Source organism: Leptinotarsa decemlineata, unplaced genomic scaffold (genome assembly GCF_025532065.1).
Source record: "Leptinotarsa decemlineata unplaced genomic scaffold, Ldec_3_MD MMD2_tig00026345_RagTag_RagTag, whole genome shotgun sequence".
In the NCBI taxonomy this organism is placed as follows: Eukaryota; Metazoa; Arthropoda; class Insecta; order Coleoptera; family Chrysomelidae; genus Leptinotarsa; species Leptinotarsa decemlineata.
This window is the reverse complement of record NW_027412696.1, coordinates 3,018,774-3,037,917: the sequence shown is the minus strand read 5'-3', so window position 1 is coordinate 3,037,917 and position 19,144 is coordinate 3,018,774. Positions and strand designations below refer to the sequence as shown.

General features: G+C 36.3%; 1 protein-coding gene across 7 annotated transcripts in view; it reads right to left on the bottom strand.

Moving 5' to 3' along the window:
* LOC111505991 (CUGBP Elav-like family member 1) overlaps window positions 1–19,144 on the bottom strand; it is a 901,046-nt gene that overhangs the window by 256,563 nt on the left and 625,339 nt on the right. For all 7 annotated transcript variants that reach the window (XR_012467628.1, XM_074183776.1, XM_074183777.1 and 4 more), the window contains one exon: window positions 8,851–8,933. Coding sequence is in view for 6 of the 7 variants with exons in the window: in XM_074183776.1 (XP_074039877.1) it covers window positions 8,851–8,933 (83 nt within the window). In the remaining variant the exon portion in view is untranslated. The remainder of the gene's footprint in view (window positions 1–8,850; window positions 8,934–19,144) is intronic.

Below are 19,144 nucleotides of genomic sequence, written 5' to 3'. Positions count from 1 at the left end.
GGAAGCTATAGATTACGCTGTAGACGACCCCTCCCGATATAGAAGGCCCCGACACTCTGTCGTACGAGGCCCCTATGTCCTCCGTTAACAGATGAATAATATCTTCATCTATCTCACCCCAGCCAGGTAGGGGTATAACGCGAAGGGCGGTATGGATGTCTAAGGACTTTCATGCCACCATCAAACATCAGTTGTGACCCATTTGTCTCTCTGACAAACTTCAGTTAAAAGGGGAAGGAGGCCAGGCTTCAACCTGAATAAAGTCAAGATGGTTAACGTCACGAATGACAAGTTAGTTAAAGAGTCATCAAAAGATAAAAAAATGAACGTCAATAACTAATTTGGTCATTCTACCTATTTTGACTCCTTTCACAAGTTCAATACAATCCACTGAAAAAAGGGCACGGGTAAAGCACTCTTGAGTTGTTGATGAATCATTCTCTATTCATCATTCCCGAAAACAGTTGATATGTATCCATTGAATATGCGTCCATTGAATTATTTTCAATAATGGTGTTCATACTTCAACAAAGTTTAGTAAAAATCCCACAATAAAGTGTTTTTTGAATAAGTTAGTTATAGATTTTTGTCAAGTATCGGCCAATTTCATCATATATACTTCAATGTCCCCAACAGTGATTGAAATTATCAATTAGTCGAAATAAGTTGCTTAGATCAGTGAAACTGTTTCTGTTGCTAACAAACAAATAATCGACGTTTATCAAAGGTTTCCGAGGAAGACCAGTCTTGATTGAATGGGCTCATTTCAAACATACTGGAGCTATTAGTTTAAAAATCTGTTTAAAATCTGTTTTTTCGTTAACCAGCTGTCGCACCTCTACGAACGACAACCCTCAGAAGTCGAAATTTGTGCGAGCTAAGGATTAACGAGGTCTTACCTTTTAACGTGTGATTCCTAACACGGGTTGGACGATAGCAAGTGAAGATCGATCGTTCAGGCTAGGGCTTGAACCACCGACCAACACGGCAGTCAATTCGAGTGAAAAAATCACCCACGCCGAACCGCTTGGCTACCGACCGACCATCATTTAATTTATTTCATTTTATACACGTATGGTTGGTAAAGGTCATTATTTTTATTATTATTAGTATTATATTTACCTAAATTTCCGCTGGTCAGGCTCTATTACCCAAAGCCCCAATAAATTTGGAGGGCGCGCCAGCATTATCAACCAATGACATCTCCCTACTCCATGGGGTAAATGATCATTGGGTCCGAAAAGCATGTGCCCTGAGTAAGCGCGTCGCGCCAAAAATCACAGCCTTCTGTATTTGTCCGGCTGAGATTTCTGCCTTAGCGCTGCAAGCCGGTATGATATTGAGATTCCTGAGTACAGAGGGCCTTATTCCACCATAGACTCCAATGATAATTTCGACAAATATTGTCTTGTGCTTGAGGACTACATCAGGCTCATTAGCTTGTATGAGCCTGAGGATGGGAAACGAATAGTTCCAATAAATTCGGCACTTCACGTTCCCCACAACGGATTCAATATCCCCCGGAGCGTAGGGCAACAACGGTGTCTTATCAATACCGTGAGAGTGCCGTAGATGATAATGAAGCACTTTTAGGGTCGCTTTATGTCGATTGATATTGGCCGAGATCGCATATGTCGGACATGCTGAAAGCAAGTGCATTAGGACCTGCACCTTGTGTCAGGAATCACTAAATCCAACACGGGTCTGCGCTTTCCTCGCTACCCGAGGAAAGCGAAAGTCAGGCGCTTTGATGAGTCAAGGTCTTCAATGTTATTGAAGAAGATCCCATGCATTGGCTTATCCATGTGTTGCCGCAGAAGTGTGATCTCTGTAGTGTTTATATGAGACTTTAGCCTAATGGGTTTCAACTTCGTGACAGAGTTGTGATCCCCTCGTTCAGTGTCGAAAACTAAACCGAGTTCATCAGCTGCTCGGACAACTGCCCTAAAGAGAAATGCTTCAATTCCTGCACTCTCATGGTCGCGGACCATGCAAAGAAGGGCATACGAACTTCTGACGAATTTACAGGCTCCATCCAGTAGCATTCTGTCATGTAGCCACTCCAAATTGTGTACTCCCCCCTGTTGTCAGGGGAAGTACAACCGTGGAACGGACGATTTGGAATGCAAACTCCTATGGAGATGCACCATTTCTCAGGTATTTATGTCGAGTTGATACAGCTCCTACCGAGTCCATTTCACTACTCCAAACTGTGCAGCAACTTTGTTGTCTCCCTACAGTTCCAATTACTAGATCTGTCGGAGGTTATGCTGATACTTGCCGCGGAGAGAGTTCTCCACTGCTGTAACCTCTTGTGAGTGGCGTTGTTCCACCCCGAAGTAAGTATACGTCTCTCCGGCATTCAGATTGTGTAGGATGCTTTCATCTACGAGCTGCATATTCTCTCCGTAGTCCCCGCATGTCCTCTTTTGAGATGGACCATTGCACTTTTGTTTATTTACCGATATTATTATTATTACTATCATTATTATTGAACATACATTTTCAATTTAGCACTCTATTCAGAAAAAAACAAAGTTACCAAGTGACCAACGGTGTCCAGTTAACTTGATCTTAACTTAGTTAGTGTAAAGATGGAAAAACTGACATTCGTTAATTTATTAAGCAAAAACAGGCATTCACCGTTTACTCTGCTAGAGAACGCCGAGCTGTCTCCGTCGTAGGCCTCCATCACTAAATCACCGTTGTGGGACGATGTCACGGACGTGTAACATCCAACACCGTGTCTCATCCTCATTCTCGGGTTGGGAAGCTGTCAGGTGGCCGAGAGCACAACCGACGCTCAACAGACGGACGAATTCATCGCGACGCCGACAACGATGACGACTACGTCCTATTTGCAAAGCAGGATTATGCAGGTGTACTGCCGGAATAACACGTCGTAAATCTTTTGTATGTATAGCGCTGAACGTATTACTTTTTTCGCCGAACGAAGGTGGGTTATTAATTTTCTTTTGTCGTCTTCACGAGAACGGCAGACAACGGAGACAACCGAGGATTTCTGTTACCAGGAAATTGGAGACTATGCCAGATTCGAAAAGAATAGAATGACATCGGATAAGCTCAGATTTGTTCGGAACCAAGAATGCACACGAGACTGCTTGAGAGCATATACCGGAATTGTTTGGAATGGAAAACGATCGTTTTTCTAGAATAGGACAAAAACGGTATTCAGTTACAATTGTATTTTTGTGATTCGTTACTCTTCAGCAAAATTGTAAAATTCATGATAAGGATATTATTAATTTCATTCAGTAAATCAACTGATCATTCACTAATTAGCGGCCGGCAAATCAAACATTACAGTACCTTCTGCCATAATATGTTTCCTAGCAGTACTTTTTTTTAAGCGATAACGTTTCAGTTCCGACTCTCGACAAGTTCTCATTGAAAATTGATACTAATAATAATAATAATAATAATAATATTAATAATGTTTATTCACCAATTCAAAAAACATTCAGAAAAACAATATAGACAATATAGACAAAATTACAGAATACAATATATACAAAAATTTCAAAACACTGAGGTAAGAAGAGTTTGGTGAAATAAATGTAGGAAACCTCAAAAAAGCTTGTCTTTGAGGAGTTTTAGGTTAATATTTAGAATGATTTAAAACTTTCAGTGACTAGTAAGGGGTCCAAGCACCAATGAAATGAAGAATATGGTGGGTATTACATCGTCAGTACTTGTTCGTATTTACACATATACAGTGCGTTGTAATTTTTCGTAATTAGTAAATCAAAGTTTAACTGTTTGAAAAGTGCAGTAAAGAATAAATTATTGACTTTTCATTGATATTGTTTTTTAATTATGCTTATGTATTAAGCTATTTCGCAAAAAGTAGAAATAAAGTGAAATATTTATCTGTTTTTAAAAACTGTATCAACTTTGCATCATTTATGGCATAATTTTTTCTGGTGTTTTGAATTTTTGCGAAATAAGTTGTATTTTGAATTGCAATTGGTAATAAAAATGCGTTGGAAAGATACGTTAGGCATAAAGCACTAACTTTGTTGAGGTTTGACTAAATTTGAGAAATCGGCAAATGTCAAATTTTCGAAAAACTGTAAAAAAACTAAATTTGTACTAGAGAGCTAAAAATTGGTGTATGGGTGAAAAATGAAAAAAACAATCATCTTTTCTCCTTACCGATTTTCGAAATTTCGAGCAATAACTGCTTTTCTGAACATTTTTTGGAAAAAATGTCAAATTGGACACGGAAGAAAAATCACTTGATCGGTCATATGCATGTCATTTGGCATCATTTTTAAAGCACAACTTAATGGAGATACCAAAAGTTGCTTGAAGAGATGAACAAAAAAAAAATCCCATTTGATGCGGACTTTATGTGTGACACTGTATACGCACGCACACATATACACATATATGCGCATAAAAACAATGTTATATTAATAGACGCGAAGACTCTCATATTTACATATTAATTTCACATATCTTATGAAAAAATAAAGGCATAAATTGTGTGTCTCTCAGAAGATATCAACGATTTTTTTAGCTTTGTCTTGAAATGACTTTTCACGGCTTCTAGGATAGTATTTATAAGTCGTGTTGTAATATACGCAAAGTATATCTGTCCAATTGATTGGTGACTGGACATTTTACTGAAATCTGTAAAAAATTTACAGGCTGAGAACATTATTCTAATCTAAAGAAATGCACTTTAAACGTTCAAGCCAGTCTCGAATATACCTACACAGTAGGTTGAATGGATTCACGCCTATCAGAAAAAAACTACTCCCCTGGCTGATACTACGAATGGCGTTGGATTATATCCGACAGGCGTCAGTGCAGGAATCTTCACAGAAAATTTCCTGCATATGCAATTGGCGATACAACTGAAAGAGTCGACTTTCAATTTTGGAACGGGCACACTTGCAGACCGGTTTCATGCTGATTAGCCACTCATCGCTTCAACTTAGGAAGAGGAATGAAATACCCTGAAAGAATTCCGATTGTATTGCCAATTGCATATGCAGGAAATTTTCTGTGAGGATTCCTGCACTGACGCCTGTCAGATATAATTCAACGCCATTCGTGGTATTAGCCAGGGGAGTAGTTGTTTTCTGATAGGCGTCAGTCCATTAAACCTACTGTGTAGGTATATTAGAGACTGGCTTGGATGTTCAAAGTTCATTTCTTTAGATTTGTTTACTGCCAGTCTTCAAGCATAGCCCACTGACTAATAAGAAAAAAAAAATAGTACATTATTGTTCAATATACAAACTACTCTCTAACCAATCCCAGTACCTGAATGGAAAATGTCATGACTACATAGTATGAAACAAAGTCGCTTTCCACTGTCTGTCCCTTTGTATGCTTAGATCTTCAAAATTACCTATCCTTTTTTACACGCTTTATATTAGCTTCACCTGTAGGTATGTATGTATGTTTGTTTGTAACTCTCAAGCTTGGGATCTATATTTGACAGAATCATCGACGTTATTGCTTGATCAATCCACGGGCAGATAGCGCTGTACCTAACTTCCTTGATATAATTCGAACTCACTTTACATGTATTTCTTCATTTGAAAAAAGTATTTTTTTTTATCAACACGCGCCCCGGCTGCCTTACTTGTAACCCTCCTTTGCGCGCCTGCTGGCTTGGGCTTGGTAGCTGTTTTTCAGGGTCCCTCTCCGGAATCGGAAAATATCAATGGTCATTTTTCTAAACAATATAGGTACGGCTGATTGATCCTAAAGTTCAGATAAAATAAATATAATTTGAAAAGACTAAAAACACGTTTTTATAGCATACGAAACTAACAAATGAAAAATAAATATATAGTTTAAAAAAGTGAAAAACTCGCTTTCAAAGAACATCGAACTAGAAAGTTGAAATTTTTTTTTAAGTAAGCTTGAAACAAAAACGAACAAAAAAATACTAGTATTATTGTAAAAGAAGCGTGGGCGCTTTTGTGCCATATTTTTTGTATATCAAGTGCCTGTCACTTTCTTCACAATAATACTAGTATTTTTCCTTCGTTATTGTTTTCAGCTTATTTAATAGAATGTTTTCAACCTTTCAGTTCGATGTTCTTTAAAAGCGTGTTTTTTTTAGTTTTTTTACGATGATATCACTTCTTCAACACACAAAAGCACTGTCTCTTAACGCGACTTTCCTTGTGGAAAATAGAGAAATCAATAAACTTTACATATATCACCAATGGTTCATGAGGAAAAATTAGTTTTTTCCTACTCGTGCTTGGGAACGCACGTTGAAAAGTAAGACCTTGGTAGTCCTTTGCTTACACAATTTTGAAATTCCGAAGGTTTGTCATTTGTAGGGGGCGACAGCTGGTTGACGGGAAAGAATTTGAACAGAATTTAAACAGATTCGAATGATTGTCAGGTATTCAAACTCTCAGGATTTTTTATGAAATTGTGATTTCACAACATCAAATGAACATTCGTGATAAAAGTTATTCTACAAAAATGCAGATTTGGGACGGTAGCCTGGTTGGTGTGAATATACACACATCGGAAAAGTCTAGGGATATTTTAAAAAATGGCAATAATTTTTTTTTAGATCGCTTTAGGGAAAAAAAAAGTTGACGGGTGATTATTGAACGAATGTAACTTACAACAAAATTCATTAAATGGTCAAAAATACTGAGTGCGCATATAAGCAAAACTAAAAAAAAATATGGCTCTTCTTTGGCACCCCGAAAAAAAATCATAATACAAAAAAAATTGGAATCAGTGAAAAGTATGGCCTCCACGCTGGTTTATTACGGCCCTACATCTATCGTGCATCAACAAAATGAGATTGTCATTGTCTTGTTGAGGTACATTTGCCCATTCATCGATTAAAAGCTCTCTCAATTGAAACGTTGTGTGAATTTTCCCCATATGCGGAGTAATTCTTCGTTGAAGCATGTCCCACACATGCTCGATGGGATTCAGGTCCGGTGATTGTGCTGGCCATGGCAATACATCAACTCCTTCGTTGGTGAGCCAGTCAGTCACTAGACGCGCGACATGTGGACGAGCATTATCGTGCATTAGGTGGAAGTTTTCACCAACAGCACCAGCAAACGGACGGACGATAGGTAGAAGAATGGTGTCGAGTTACTGTCGAGCTGTGAGGAAGCGATTTGGAAAAACGAGATCGGTTCTGCCGCCGATCATGATTCCGCCCCATAGCATTACTGTACCACCTCTGTATGTGTGGACTTCCTGGACGTGTCTCAAACGTTCATTATTTCCAGGTCGTCTCCACAGTCTTACTCGACGAGAATCTGGATGAAATCCAAATCTGGATTCGTCTGTAAACAAAACTGTGGCCCAATCATTTGCACCCGAGTTTTGATGTTCTTGACACCATTCTAATCTTCAACCGCGATTGCCTCTCGACAAAGGTGGACATCTAAGTGGCCTTCTGTTGTGGAGTTCTGTTTCATGCAGTCGATTTTTGTCTTTCTGTCGGTTGTCTTCTTGCGGTTAAGACCAAAAATTGGTTTTGAACTGCAGTTGTAGCGCGTCCTCGCCCTGGATGTTGTTCGGCTGGACTGCCAGATTCACGGAAACGCCGCCACAATCGACTGATAACACTTTGGGAGACCCCCAGACGAAGAGCTACATCATTTTGTCGCATGCCACCTTGAAGAAGCCCTACAGCTCTATTCATCTCAGCCAATGGTAAGTGATGGCGTTCCATGTTAAAGCACAATATTTCCAGTTTAACTGCTGAGCAAGAACTGCATAGAATGTACAAACTCGACACTTTCAGATTATTCATTGCAGCCGAAAACCTACAGTTTGTAAAAAACTTGATAAAAGATTAGTTACCGTTTTTGCAGGCTTTGTTCAACCCATAGAAATCTACAGAGTGGTCGATTGTACCAATTTAATCGAAATTAAACGACCTCATGCATTTATTTTTATGATATTTAGTATGTTATAAAAATATCCCTAGACTTTTCCGATGTGTGTATTATGGAAGCCTATTAGAAATGAGCAACTTTGTCATAATTCAGTCAACTCTTCATCTATTACCCTCGAGCGATATCTGTTTCACTTGTATCACGAATGTTGGAAACGCGTGGAAAGTACGTGTTTCGTATGTGTATCTCATGAAAACTTCTGGGGGGATAATCTGCATAGTTTAGAATGTGATTTTATTAAAGCTATAAATTTTTCATTCATTAATGCGAACATTTCCAATGGGTATACATTAACGAAGAAGTAAAAAGCAAAATGCCTCTAAGAATTGAATTACTCAAAAAAATCTGTGTTTTGGCTAATTTTGGTTAATGCAGCCGTAGAACAAAACATAAGAAAAGGCATGAAATTAGCAAAATTTGTACAAAAGAGAGTACAACTGAGAATCATTTGACAACTCAATTCCATTCATTGAAATTACTAGTGATTCCTCCATATAAAAATCAAATCACTTTCGATATTTCAAAAACCTCAAGAAGCACCAAAGTGTAGACTCCAACTTGGTTGGTGAAATCGGCGTGAAGAAGAGTGTTGAAGTACTGGTGTGAAAAAAAAGTAATTTGTTGGACAATATTTTCGTTTATGATGGTCATATGTCGTGAATGAATGTATCTGAATGTACCTCAAAAAATGTAGAATTTTTCAAATATTTTCAAATGATCTATCAAATTTAGCAAATTACTTCTTCAGCAGAAATATATTATTGTTTCCAATAAATTACATCAACTGAAAAAATACGATACAAGTTGGAACTTTTGATGACCTAGGTTTCAGCCCGTTGCCAATGTAATAAACCGTTTCAGTGAAATTGTCACATTGAAGACTCATTATATACCTCATTCCTTAATTTAATAAACTTACCCCATTTAGAGTCTTCAAATTGTGTAGAGCATTTTGGGCCTGTAGCGCAGCCTTCCTGGTGAAGAACGTTACGAAACAGCATCCTGAAATGAAAAATAAAACAGTTAATTCAACATTCGTAATTATATATGTACACATTAACAGGGTATTACATAAGTACGTTAAAATATTCAAGTGACGTATTCCTGAGACAATTTTAAGAAAAAAAGTCTATATGAACTTGTGTCCAAAAATGCTCGTTTCGGAGACACGGGCTGTTGAAATTGAATTTTTTTGTTCGCTTTTTGAAAATAACTCTTGCAAAAAATAAGTTATTTGCACGAAATTTGGTACTGGGAGTATTTTTGACGTGGGAAATAATAATTTCGTATTAATTTTCATGTAACATCTAGAGGGCGCTGCGTACGCTGTCATTATTTATTTCAAATTAGCCTAACTTTTTTGACAGTAAACTTTTGGTACTTTTCATGAAAAAACCTAATTCCCACACTTTTTCCAAGTAAAAAAGGTACACCTCCTCAACAACGCTGGAGGTGATCGTTTTCAAGATTTTTACAATTTTCTATATCGATGCATATTGCTTTATAGCCAAATTTGATTTCAATAATTTTTGTCAGTCTCCGCTTGCAAATTAAGTTAACTGAATCGAGTAGGCTATGAAAGTTTGTTTATAAAAATAGAAGTTCGCTGTCACATTTTCGACTATTAATTGACAAATTCACAGTTCGGAATTCATAAATTGATTTTTTGGTACCATGCCCGACTTTACGAATGCTGAAATGGCTGATACCTGGCATACAGAAGGTTGCTTTTATGAACAACAGAAAATAACGGTCATGGGAAACCGTTTGTACTCCTACCTGGCGGACCTGTTATTGAGCAGATTCGAAATGGAAACCGAAATGGAAAAGTCAAAGTATTTTCTTAGGATTTGACTAAGGTATGTGGATGATATTTTCGCGATATTCCATACCAAAGAATCGAATATTGAGGACTTTGTTTCCTTTTAAATAATAGATGCCCATCAATAAAATTCTAGTATGAGCTAGAAAATAAGGGACAACTACCATTACTTGATGTTTTGGTAATGAGAAGCCAATAAGGAGGGTTAGAATTTGATATATTTAGAAAAGAAACGAAATCTCGACTTTCAGAAAGGACAAGAACCAAAATGAATACATCTCAGTTTCATACCAACAATATACGAAGAGCTTTGGAAAGATTTTCAAGGAACTAGGTATGAAGGTTGTTTTTAAAACAAGGCATACACTACAGAGCCTTTTGGGAAGTCCAAAAGACAAAGTCGGGAATTCGGAAAAGTCTGGAATTTACGAAATTGAATGTAAGGACTGCGATGCAAAATATTATGGACAGACAAAAAGATCTATTAAGGTAAGATACAAGGAACACATAGCACACTCAAAATATGGAAGACCTGAAAAATCAGCAGTCGCCCATCATATTTTGCAACAAAACCATTCCATAGACTTCAGTTCATTAAGATTAGTTAGACAAGTTAACAACAACAGACAACTAGATGCTTATGAGAGTGTAGAAATAAGTAAACATAATAATATTATGAATAACGATGACGGACCAATACCAAATAGCATAATATAAAGCTTGTTGAAATAATATTATTGGATTCACTGATTACTACTACTACTACATATAAAGTACCACGAACTTTCGCAATAACAGGAACATTTTATAATAAAAGCATGGTGGCTGGAAAAGCAGCAGAGTCGCAGAGAGTTATATTATTGAATCAATCCATAAACAATGAAAATATCCAATCAAATAACTCAATTTATTGACATGCAACAACCTTCTAAACAGAAATGTTCGGCACTAGCTCGGAATCACAATCAGTAGCCCTACTGCAAGACCATCAACCGTCACAACAATTTTGGAAACTAATAATAATTTGACATTTGTTCTCCCTGCGAGATATGTCTTCCTCATATGCTTCTTCAGGCAATTGAATTGGTTTTCTGTGAAACTGATTTGTGAGTAAGTATAATACAGTCATAAAAAATAAAATCAGACATATGTATGTTTTTCATGTAGGTCGTCGGAAAAGTATAGTGTACAACTCGTGTGGAAACTGGATATTTCATACCCGTTTGACAAGACGATGAACCGCTCATCTATGGCTCGTGCTTCATAATCTGGCCATACTCGTATGGAATATCTTATTTTCCGCACTAGTTGCACAATGCACTATTTCACAGATGTGTGTATATCATGCAAAGACGTTAATTTCACATACAAACTGACAGTTGTCATTATGGTTGCGAAGACAGTTGTGGTTATGTCACTTATGAATGCGCGCATACGGATAATTGAAATGTCATTAGTGCAAAATCGGTCATATCCATCACAGTGCTATTTATAATACCGCGAGCCTAAAGACGGAATATTTCACAATTGAGCCATAATGCAATTAAAATGAGGAATATTTCGAATCAATCCACTGTAGATCAAGAAAGTGTATGTATTTATAGAATATATTATCATATAAAATCTACTGCTTATCATGGAATTGACCTGGAAACACTAGTCGTATGGCACGACAAATACTATATGAAAAAGTTGATATAACTCAGTTGAAGATTCAACTTATCTATTCATTTGCAAGATGGTGCAGAGTTCTGCGGATCTGCTGATTCACGCACATGATTTTCAATTCTATCTATTTGCCGGCCCTCACAACGTTTTTTCTTTCTAAACTCTGGATAAATTAACTTTCATTTGAATTTTTGTTTCACATGAGTAATGCCTCTGAATATTTCATCAAACTTTCAACAAGGACTTTGAATGAAAACCTTTTCGTTGGTCTTTTTCAGAATTATGTAACAAAATATGTTCCATTCATGTTCATTTTACCTTAAAATGCTTGTCAAAATGTTACCCAGCGAAAACGAGGGTTGTGTTACTTTTATGTGGAAGCAAACATCGATGTAATTATGTCGGCGAAAGGCTCCATATTAAATTTTCTCGGAAACTTAACCGAAAGGAGATGGATATACCCAGGAGAGAACTGTAAATATACCGAATCATCTTAAGATTGCGGGCATATAAATTACTTCGAATTTGATATCGATTCAATTTCTTCAGGTAACTGCATATGATTTTGTGACAAACAGAATGATGCTGCAGTACAGTACATGTATCCGCTTGAAACTTTAAGTAGGTATATCGTCCATCACCAGAAAAATATCCTTTTAAAAATATCAATGATATTTCTCATATTGGCGTTCTGTTGGAAAACCTGTGAGAAGTTTTTCATCTTTAAGACTATTTTTTTATGAATTGATGTATGTAACCGTTACTACGTGGTAGGAGACCATCATGAAAAATAAGAAATGGAACTTACTATGTTTTTTTACAACTTTTATTCGTAACTAATTTTGTTACTGCAGTTTCGTCCTATAAGGACATTTTCAAACAATTACAATACACTTTTATATCTACTGTAGGTAATAATAAAGTGATCGTTTCGATTCCATATGCATTGAATTCTCCAGTTCTCCAGTTTTCAAATTGAAGTAAGTGTCAATATATGAAAATGATGAATATTTTTTTTAACGTGGAAATGTATGTACTCCATTTGAGTAACACTCCATCGTGAAATATTCAGTGAACTGTTAACGAAACTGACACACGTGATTCACTATACAATAGCTTCTTTAGGCATGTTCATACTGTATTGTTACGTTTTTCCCCGTGGGTTTACCGATAATTGACTACACTGAACAATAATCAAACTTAACTTTATTTCACTGTCAATACAACCAAACACTTCAACTATTATTCAAATGTCTATCGCCCTATAATATCGCCTTGTACTACACTGTCCGTGACTCTTAGCTGTCTCGATAGGCGAGTGGAGGGCGCTTATATTTGGCAATCGAAGGCGCAGGAAAATTCTATGGAATTCTATCAAAGCAACGCGAACATCGAACAGCAGCGAAATATCGGGAGCATTAGTCTCGAGGCAACGCCAAGTCTGGAACGGCCACTAGCTCAGGTCGAGTTGGGCGTGACCTTGAATTATGGTTACCGGCGGCGGCTAACGTTACTTTCTTCAGGGAATGATTAACGACACAACTTCCTTCACTGAGGTTGTTCGCCACGAATAACATTTACAAAAGGGACATCACGACCCATGTATGGAGTCAGTCCCTCTATGTGGACAACTTTAGGCTTGCTTCTGGGTGACAATTATATTCTGATTTCAAAAACTACACCTCACGATTTGATCTTCACAAACATCATGATTTGAAAAATATATCACATGTTTCGCTAGCACAGTAGCTTTGTCAAGTGATTTGAATACTTCAGTTGTTTCTTACACTAATATTTATATACAACGGGTAACCATGATTGAGACTTCATCCAAAACATTACCTAAACCTCTAACTAAGGTACCTGTTATATTATGATCACCTGAAGCATATTACCTCACTCACAATAATAATTCTTTCTCGGTTTTTAAGAAAACAAGTTAAATTATATTTCTCATCAGTACGGACTTCCATTGTCTAATATAATATAAATTTATTTGAAATCCCTGAGAAAAATAAAAGATTAACGCAAAATAACAATTTTTTTAAAACAAGAAACTGAAATTACAAGGAAATAACATACAAGCTACAACCAGAAAATAAAAAATTGAAAATATTAATAAAATCTGAAAATTAAAAAATATTATTAACAAAAATGAAAAAATTTTTATTTTCAATTCTCTATTACTCGTCTCGAATTCATTTCGAAAATTGTAGAAACTCATAAATATATCATGCATTTCTCACATAATTCATACGAATTCCTTAATTCTTTCCATAATTCACACTTCAAACCCAAAATTAAGGAATTTCCACCAACTTCCTTCAGTTTTGAGATACTCATCTCAAATTGTTACAAATAATGTAGAAACGTTTAACAAGAGTGAAATTGTGCATTTCTCACAAGATTATCAAAATCATTCACCGAATAACACAAACTCAAATGAAACAGATTTACCCAAATTTTTTCCAATTCTCCGTTACTTGTCTCGAATTCATTTCGAAAATTGTAGAAACTTATAAATATATCACGCATACCTCACATGTTTCACACGAATTCCTTAATTATTTCCATAATTCACACTTCAAACCCAAAATTAAGGAATTTCCACCAACTTACTTCAGTTTTGAGATACTCATCTCAAATTGTTACAAATAATGTAGAAACGTTTAACATGACTAAAATTGTGCATTTCTCACAAGATTAACAAAATCTTTTTTTGTATCAGATGGAGTAGTAGAAAGCCAAAAACTTTCTTTCCCAAAAATTAACAAAATCATTCATCGAATAACACAAACTCAAATGAAACAGAATTACCCAAATTTTTTTCAATTCTCTGTTACTCGTCTCGAATTCATTTCGAAAATTGTAGAAACTCATAAATATATTTCTCACATGATTCACACGAATTCTTTAATTCTTCTCATAATTCACGCAACACAAAACAGGATTTTCCACCAACTTCCCTCAGTTTTGAGATACTCATCTAAAATTGTTACAAATAATGTTGAAACGTTTGACAAGAGTGAAATTGTGCATTTCTCACAAGATTAAGAAAATCTTGCACCGAATAACACAAACTTAAATAAAACAAAATTTCACAAATTTTTTTCAGTTCTCTGTTACTCGTCTCGAATTCATTTCGACAATTGGAGACAAAACATCAAGAAGTGGTTATTTATGGTGCAATTATGCCTCTGTGGTTGAAGAGCAGTTGCTTTTGCTTTCCTAATTCCCAACAAAGTCATCATTTCCTTCCATGAATCCAATTCAAAGTTGCGGTCTTGATCAGAGTGTAATTCCTGGGGTACTCCGTGTTTGGCAATAACGTTCTACAACATCAGTTTTGCCACCTTTTCAGCTTCTTGGCGGATGAGGCTACTACGTTAGGCCATTTGGAGAAATATTCCATCACAACCATAATGTACTTGTTACCGGATGTGGTCATAGGAAGTGGTCCCAGAATATCAACTGCGATTCTCTCGAAAGAGCACCACTGAGGTACTGCTTCAACTTTCCTCTTTGCCTTGTCTTCGGACCTTTTCTCGAAGAGCTCAGTTCACAGCGCTCACACCACTGTTCCTCGTCTCGACGGCAATTGACCCAATAGTACCTCCCACGTACTCTCGCTAGAGTTCTATTTACTCCAATATGGCCTCCAGTGCGACCATCGTGGACCTTTTCAAGGATATTCGGGATACACGTCTTTGGAAGGATTATCTGGAATTTGAGGGTTCTTCCATCCGGGATTCCACATTTCCGAGTGAGTAGGTCATCTCGTATGCACATGGATCCCCATTGGAGCCAGTTACCCTTTTCTTGCTGGCCGATTTTTTCACATACTTTTTCTCTAGTTTTTGAGAAAGTTAACTTGATTTCATCTACATACATTGAACAGTGGTTGATGAAGTGGTTGAATTTTAGTCTGTCTCCATATATTTCTAGATATAAGATCAGTTGAGGTTTTTCAGTTTTATAGATATCGATGAACTGCAAGTTCAAAATTTTCAGGAATATTAGTATATTAGTATTATTGTTATTATAATAATATTATACAGAATATTATATATAATATTATATATATATATATATATATATATATATATATATATATATATATATATATATATATATATATATAATATTCTGTTTAATATTTATATATATTTATATAAATATTAAACAGAATATTCCACGTACTCGATGTTTAATCAAATGAACGAATAGAAACCCAGAAGTATTGCTAAAAAAAGTAGACGGACCAGTCTCGGCTCCGCACGGGTGCAATGCTGATACTAAATATAAATTTACGCTCCGGAAATTTAAGGGCATGGAGAAACAGTGATGAGATAATTTTGTTTTATGGACGCGGCTGGCGCACTCGTTGAAAAATGTAAAATCCTTTCCCATTGCACACCTACAGGATTGAACGAAGCTACATAAAAAAGCTCAGCTCGCGAAAATATACCGGTATGGAGAAACAGTCATATTTTATTTTATGAACGCCCATTTTCTCCCGCATCCGGCGTTCAATTGAAATATTCAAAAATCGTTTTTTATTGCACATCTACAACATGAATCGATCCTACATACAACATTTCAGCCTCCAAAAATATAACGGTACACGGAATCAGTGATGGCACCCCAGTTGGAAAATTTGAACTTTTATTCTATCGCACATCTACAACATGAACCGAATCTACATACAAAATTTAGGTCTCTGAATATATAGGGGTATGGAGATACAGTGATGAAAAGGTAGATATCATGTGTGAAAGCGTCCCTTTTACCACCCCCACGGGGGAGCCCCAGTGGAAATATTTGAATGATCTTCACTATAAAAACCATCTAGATAATTTATCATCAAGTGGAAATTTGGGATAGATCAATAAAAAATCTGTATACAGGGTGTCCCTGGACTTCCTCTTTTCCTCTCGGGAATGTATAGATGGGGTCAAAATATCACCAGTACTTCATATAACTTTTTTTCCTAAAATCCTTCGTTACCAAGTAACGGGCCCTCGAAGTTACAAAATGATAAATGTTTTTCTTTGATAACTTTTCAAGTGAATATTCAAAATCATCCAAATTTTGGAAATTGACTAAACAAATGAATTCCTTCGATGAGCTTTCATGCAGGAGTCAGTTGTTTTGCTACAAAGTCAGGAACGGACTACCCCCGATGGTCCACACCCCAAAACTTTGAAATGACAGATATTTTTCAATATTTTTCAACAAGTTAAGATTACTTGGACAATTTTATGAATAAAAGTTCTCGTGTGGAAAGTCGATCGGAGCAACGAGTCTTGATAAAAATGTAGTTTCACTCGACGACATCAAACCTGCTCGTCCACCATTATTTGAAATGAATAATTATCAAAGCAGAAATAATAATGATAACGTTAATTCAACAACATTTATCCTGAGATGTCTACCATTATTCGACAATATTAGTTTTCAAGGAAAATGGAAATGATAGGTAAAATGTTCATAACGAATTTTTATAATGCAAACACGTTTAACTAACGAAACTCAAGAGCCTCAAGAGCAAACAGAAATGAAAAATCCGCTACAGAAACTGCTCGATATGACCACCTTCTCTCTATATACATTTTCTTAGTCTGCGAAGACACCCTCTCTGTACTTGAAATAGCATTCCAGGGTCGTTTCGTATGGCTTCACAATGTAATGTTATTCTATTCAACAGTGCATCTCTTGTGTGAATAGGTGTAGCGTAAACAAGGCTTTTTAGATGCCCCCACAGAAAGAAATCCAATGGATTTAAATCCGGAGACCGCGATGGCCATGAATATGGCCCACCTCTACCAATCCATCTATTGTGGAAAATATGGTTCAGATGGTCACGCACAATCAAACTAAAATGAGGAGGAGCGCCATCATGCATAAACCACATATCTCTTCGGGTTTGCAATGGAACATGTTCCAAAAGTCCATTCAAATCATTCTGAATGAACTCCAAATAACGTTCTCCATTCAATCGGTCCTGTAGAACGAATGGTCCTATAAAATGGTTTCCTATGATACCAGCCCAAACATTCACGTTGAATTTCCGTTGGTGTTTGGTTTGCAATATCCCATGGGGATTTTCTTCGGCCCATATATGGAGATTATGAGAGTTGATAACTCCATCTCTACTGAAACCTGCTTCATCAGTGAATAAAACTCGATTAATAAAAGTCATATCCTCTCTTTGCCTATCCATGAACCAATTGGCATATTCCAGTCGTGCTGGAAAATCTTGAGGTGTCATGGCATGTACCTTCTGGATGTGAAATGGGTGGAGCAGTTGTTTCCTAATTATTCTATGAATAGTGGACTTGGATGTATGGAACTGTTCTGATAGATTTCTGATGCTCATGGACGGATCATCAGCGACGGCTTCCAAAATATTTTCCTCCAATACAACGGTACGTACAGTCCTAGGAGCGCCCTCACCACCTCGTTTTGGCAAAACTGTACCTACAATAATATCGAAATAAAACAACGTGCTCAAATTAATTATCAATTATTACATACCTGTCCCCTTCAAGCTGCGATCGACACGCTCGAATGTTTCTCTTGACGGTACCGTTCGATTGGGGAAATGCTCGGAATACAGACGACGAGCTTCTGCAGCATTACAAAATGCTCGTCCATAAAATACATGCATATCTGCATATTCATCGAATGTAAACTGTTCGGCCATATCAAAAAAATTCAAAATATTCTATAGAATATTGACAATACAATGATAGTCATATGACAACGCACCACTCAACAAAACAAAATCGCATTCCAGTTTCTCAAAACTTTCTAAAAGGTTTTTTTGTCAACATCTGTGAAAGAAATGGAACATAATTATTCCCTAGATATTTTTCACCTGATCATGTGCAGCCGTTTTTGTAGTTCATTCGTTTGCTTTTTATTAGTATAGTAAATATTTTTTCCGATGTGCGTTTTTTCAGCTAAATTTAGATTCGTGTTAAAGAATTTCTCCCATAAAATTATAATTATCAGTGAAACTCCTCAACAGTTTAGGTGTGAAGAAGAATTTGAAACATTCAAGTGTTGAGTTTCATGAGATTCAGATAACTGATCAACACGAAACGTGATATTTCCACACGTATTATGTACATACAAAATATGGAATGAATTCGATATTTCATAGTAGAGTAGCTTGTTAGTTTAAAAACACCACGAATCTACAGAACTTGATATTTCTTTTGAAAAAATATCTGCTATCACAATTGTGACTTAAACTTCCATATAGGTACTGTACTTTTTGTTTACGACTTCATTTTAGCATACTTTGTATTATTCCTGTTATAAATGTTGTTGAATTAACGTTATCATTATTATTTCTGCTTTGATAATTATTCATTTCAAATAATGGTGGACGAGCGGGTTTGATGTCGTCGAGTAGAACTACATTTTTATCAAGACTCGTTGCTCCGATCGACTTTCCACACGAGTACTTTTATTCATAAAATTGTCCAAGTAACCTTATTTTGTTAAAAAATATTGAAAAATATCTGTCATTTCAAAGTTTTGGGGTGTGGACCATCGGGGGTAGTCCGTTCCTGACTTTGTAGCAAAACAAATGACTCCTGCGTGAAAGCTCATCGACGGAATTCATTTGTTTAGTCAATTACCAAAATTTGGATGATTTTGAATATTCACTTGAAAAGTTATCAAAGAAAAACATTTTTCATTTTGTAACTTC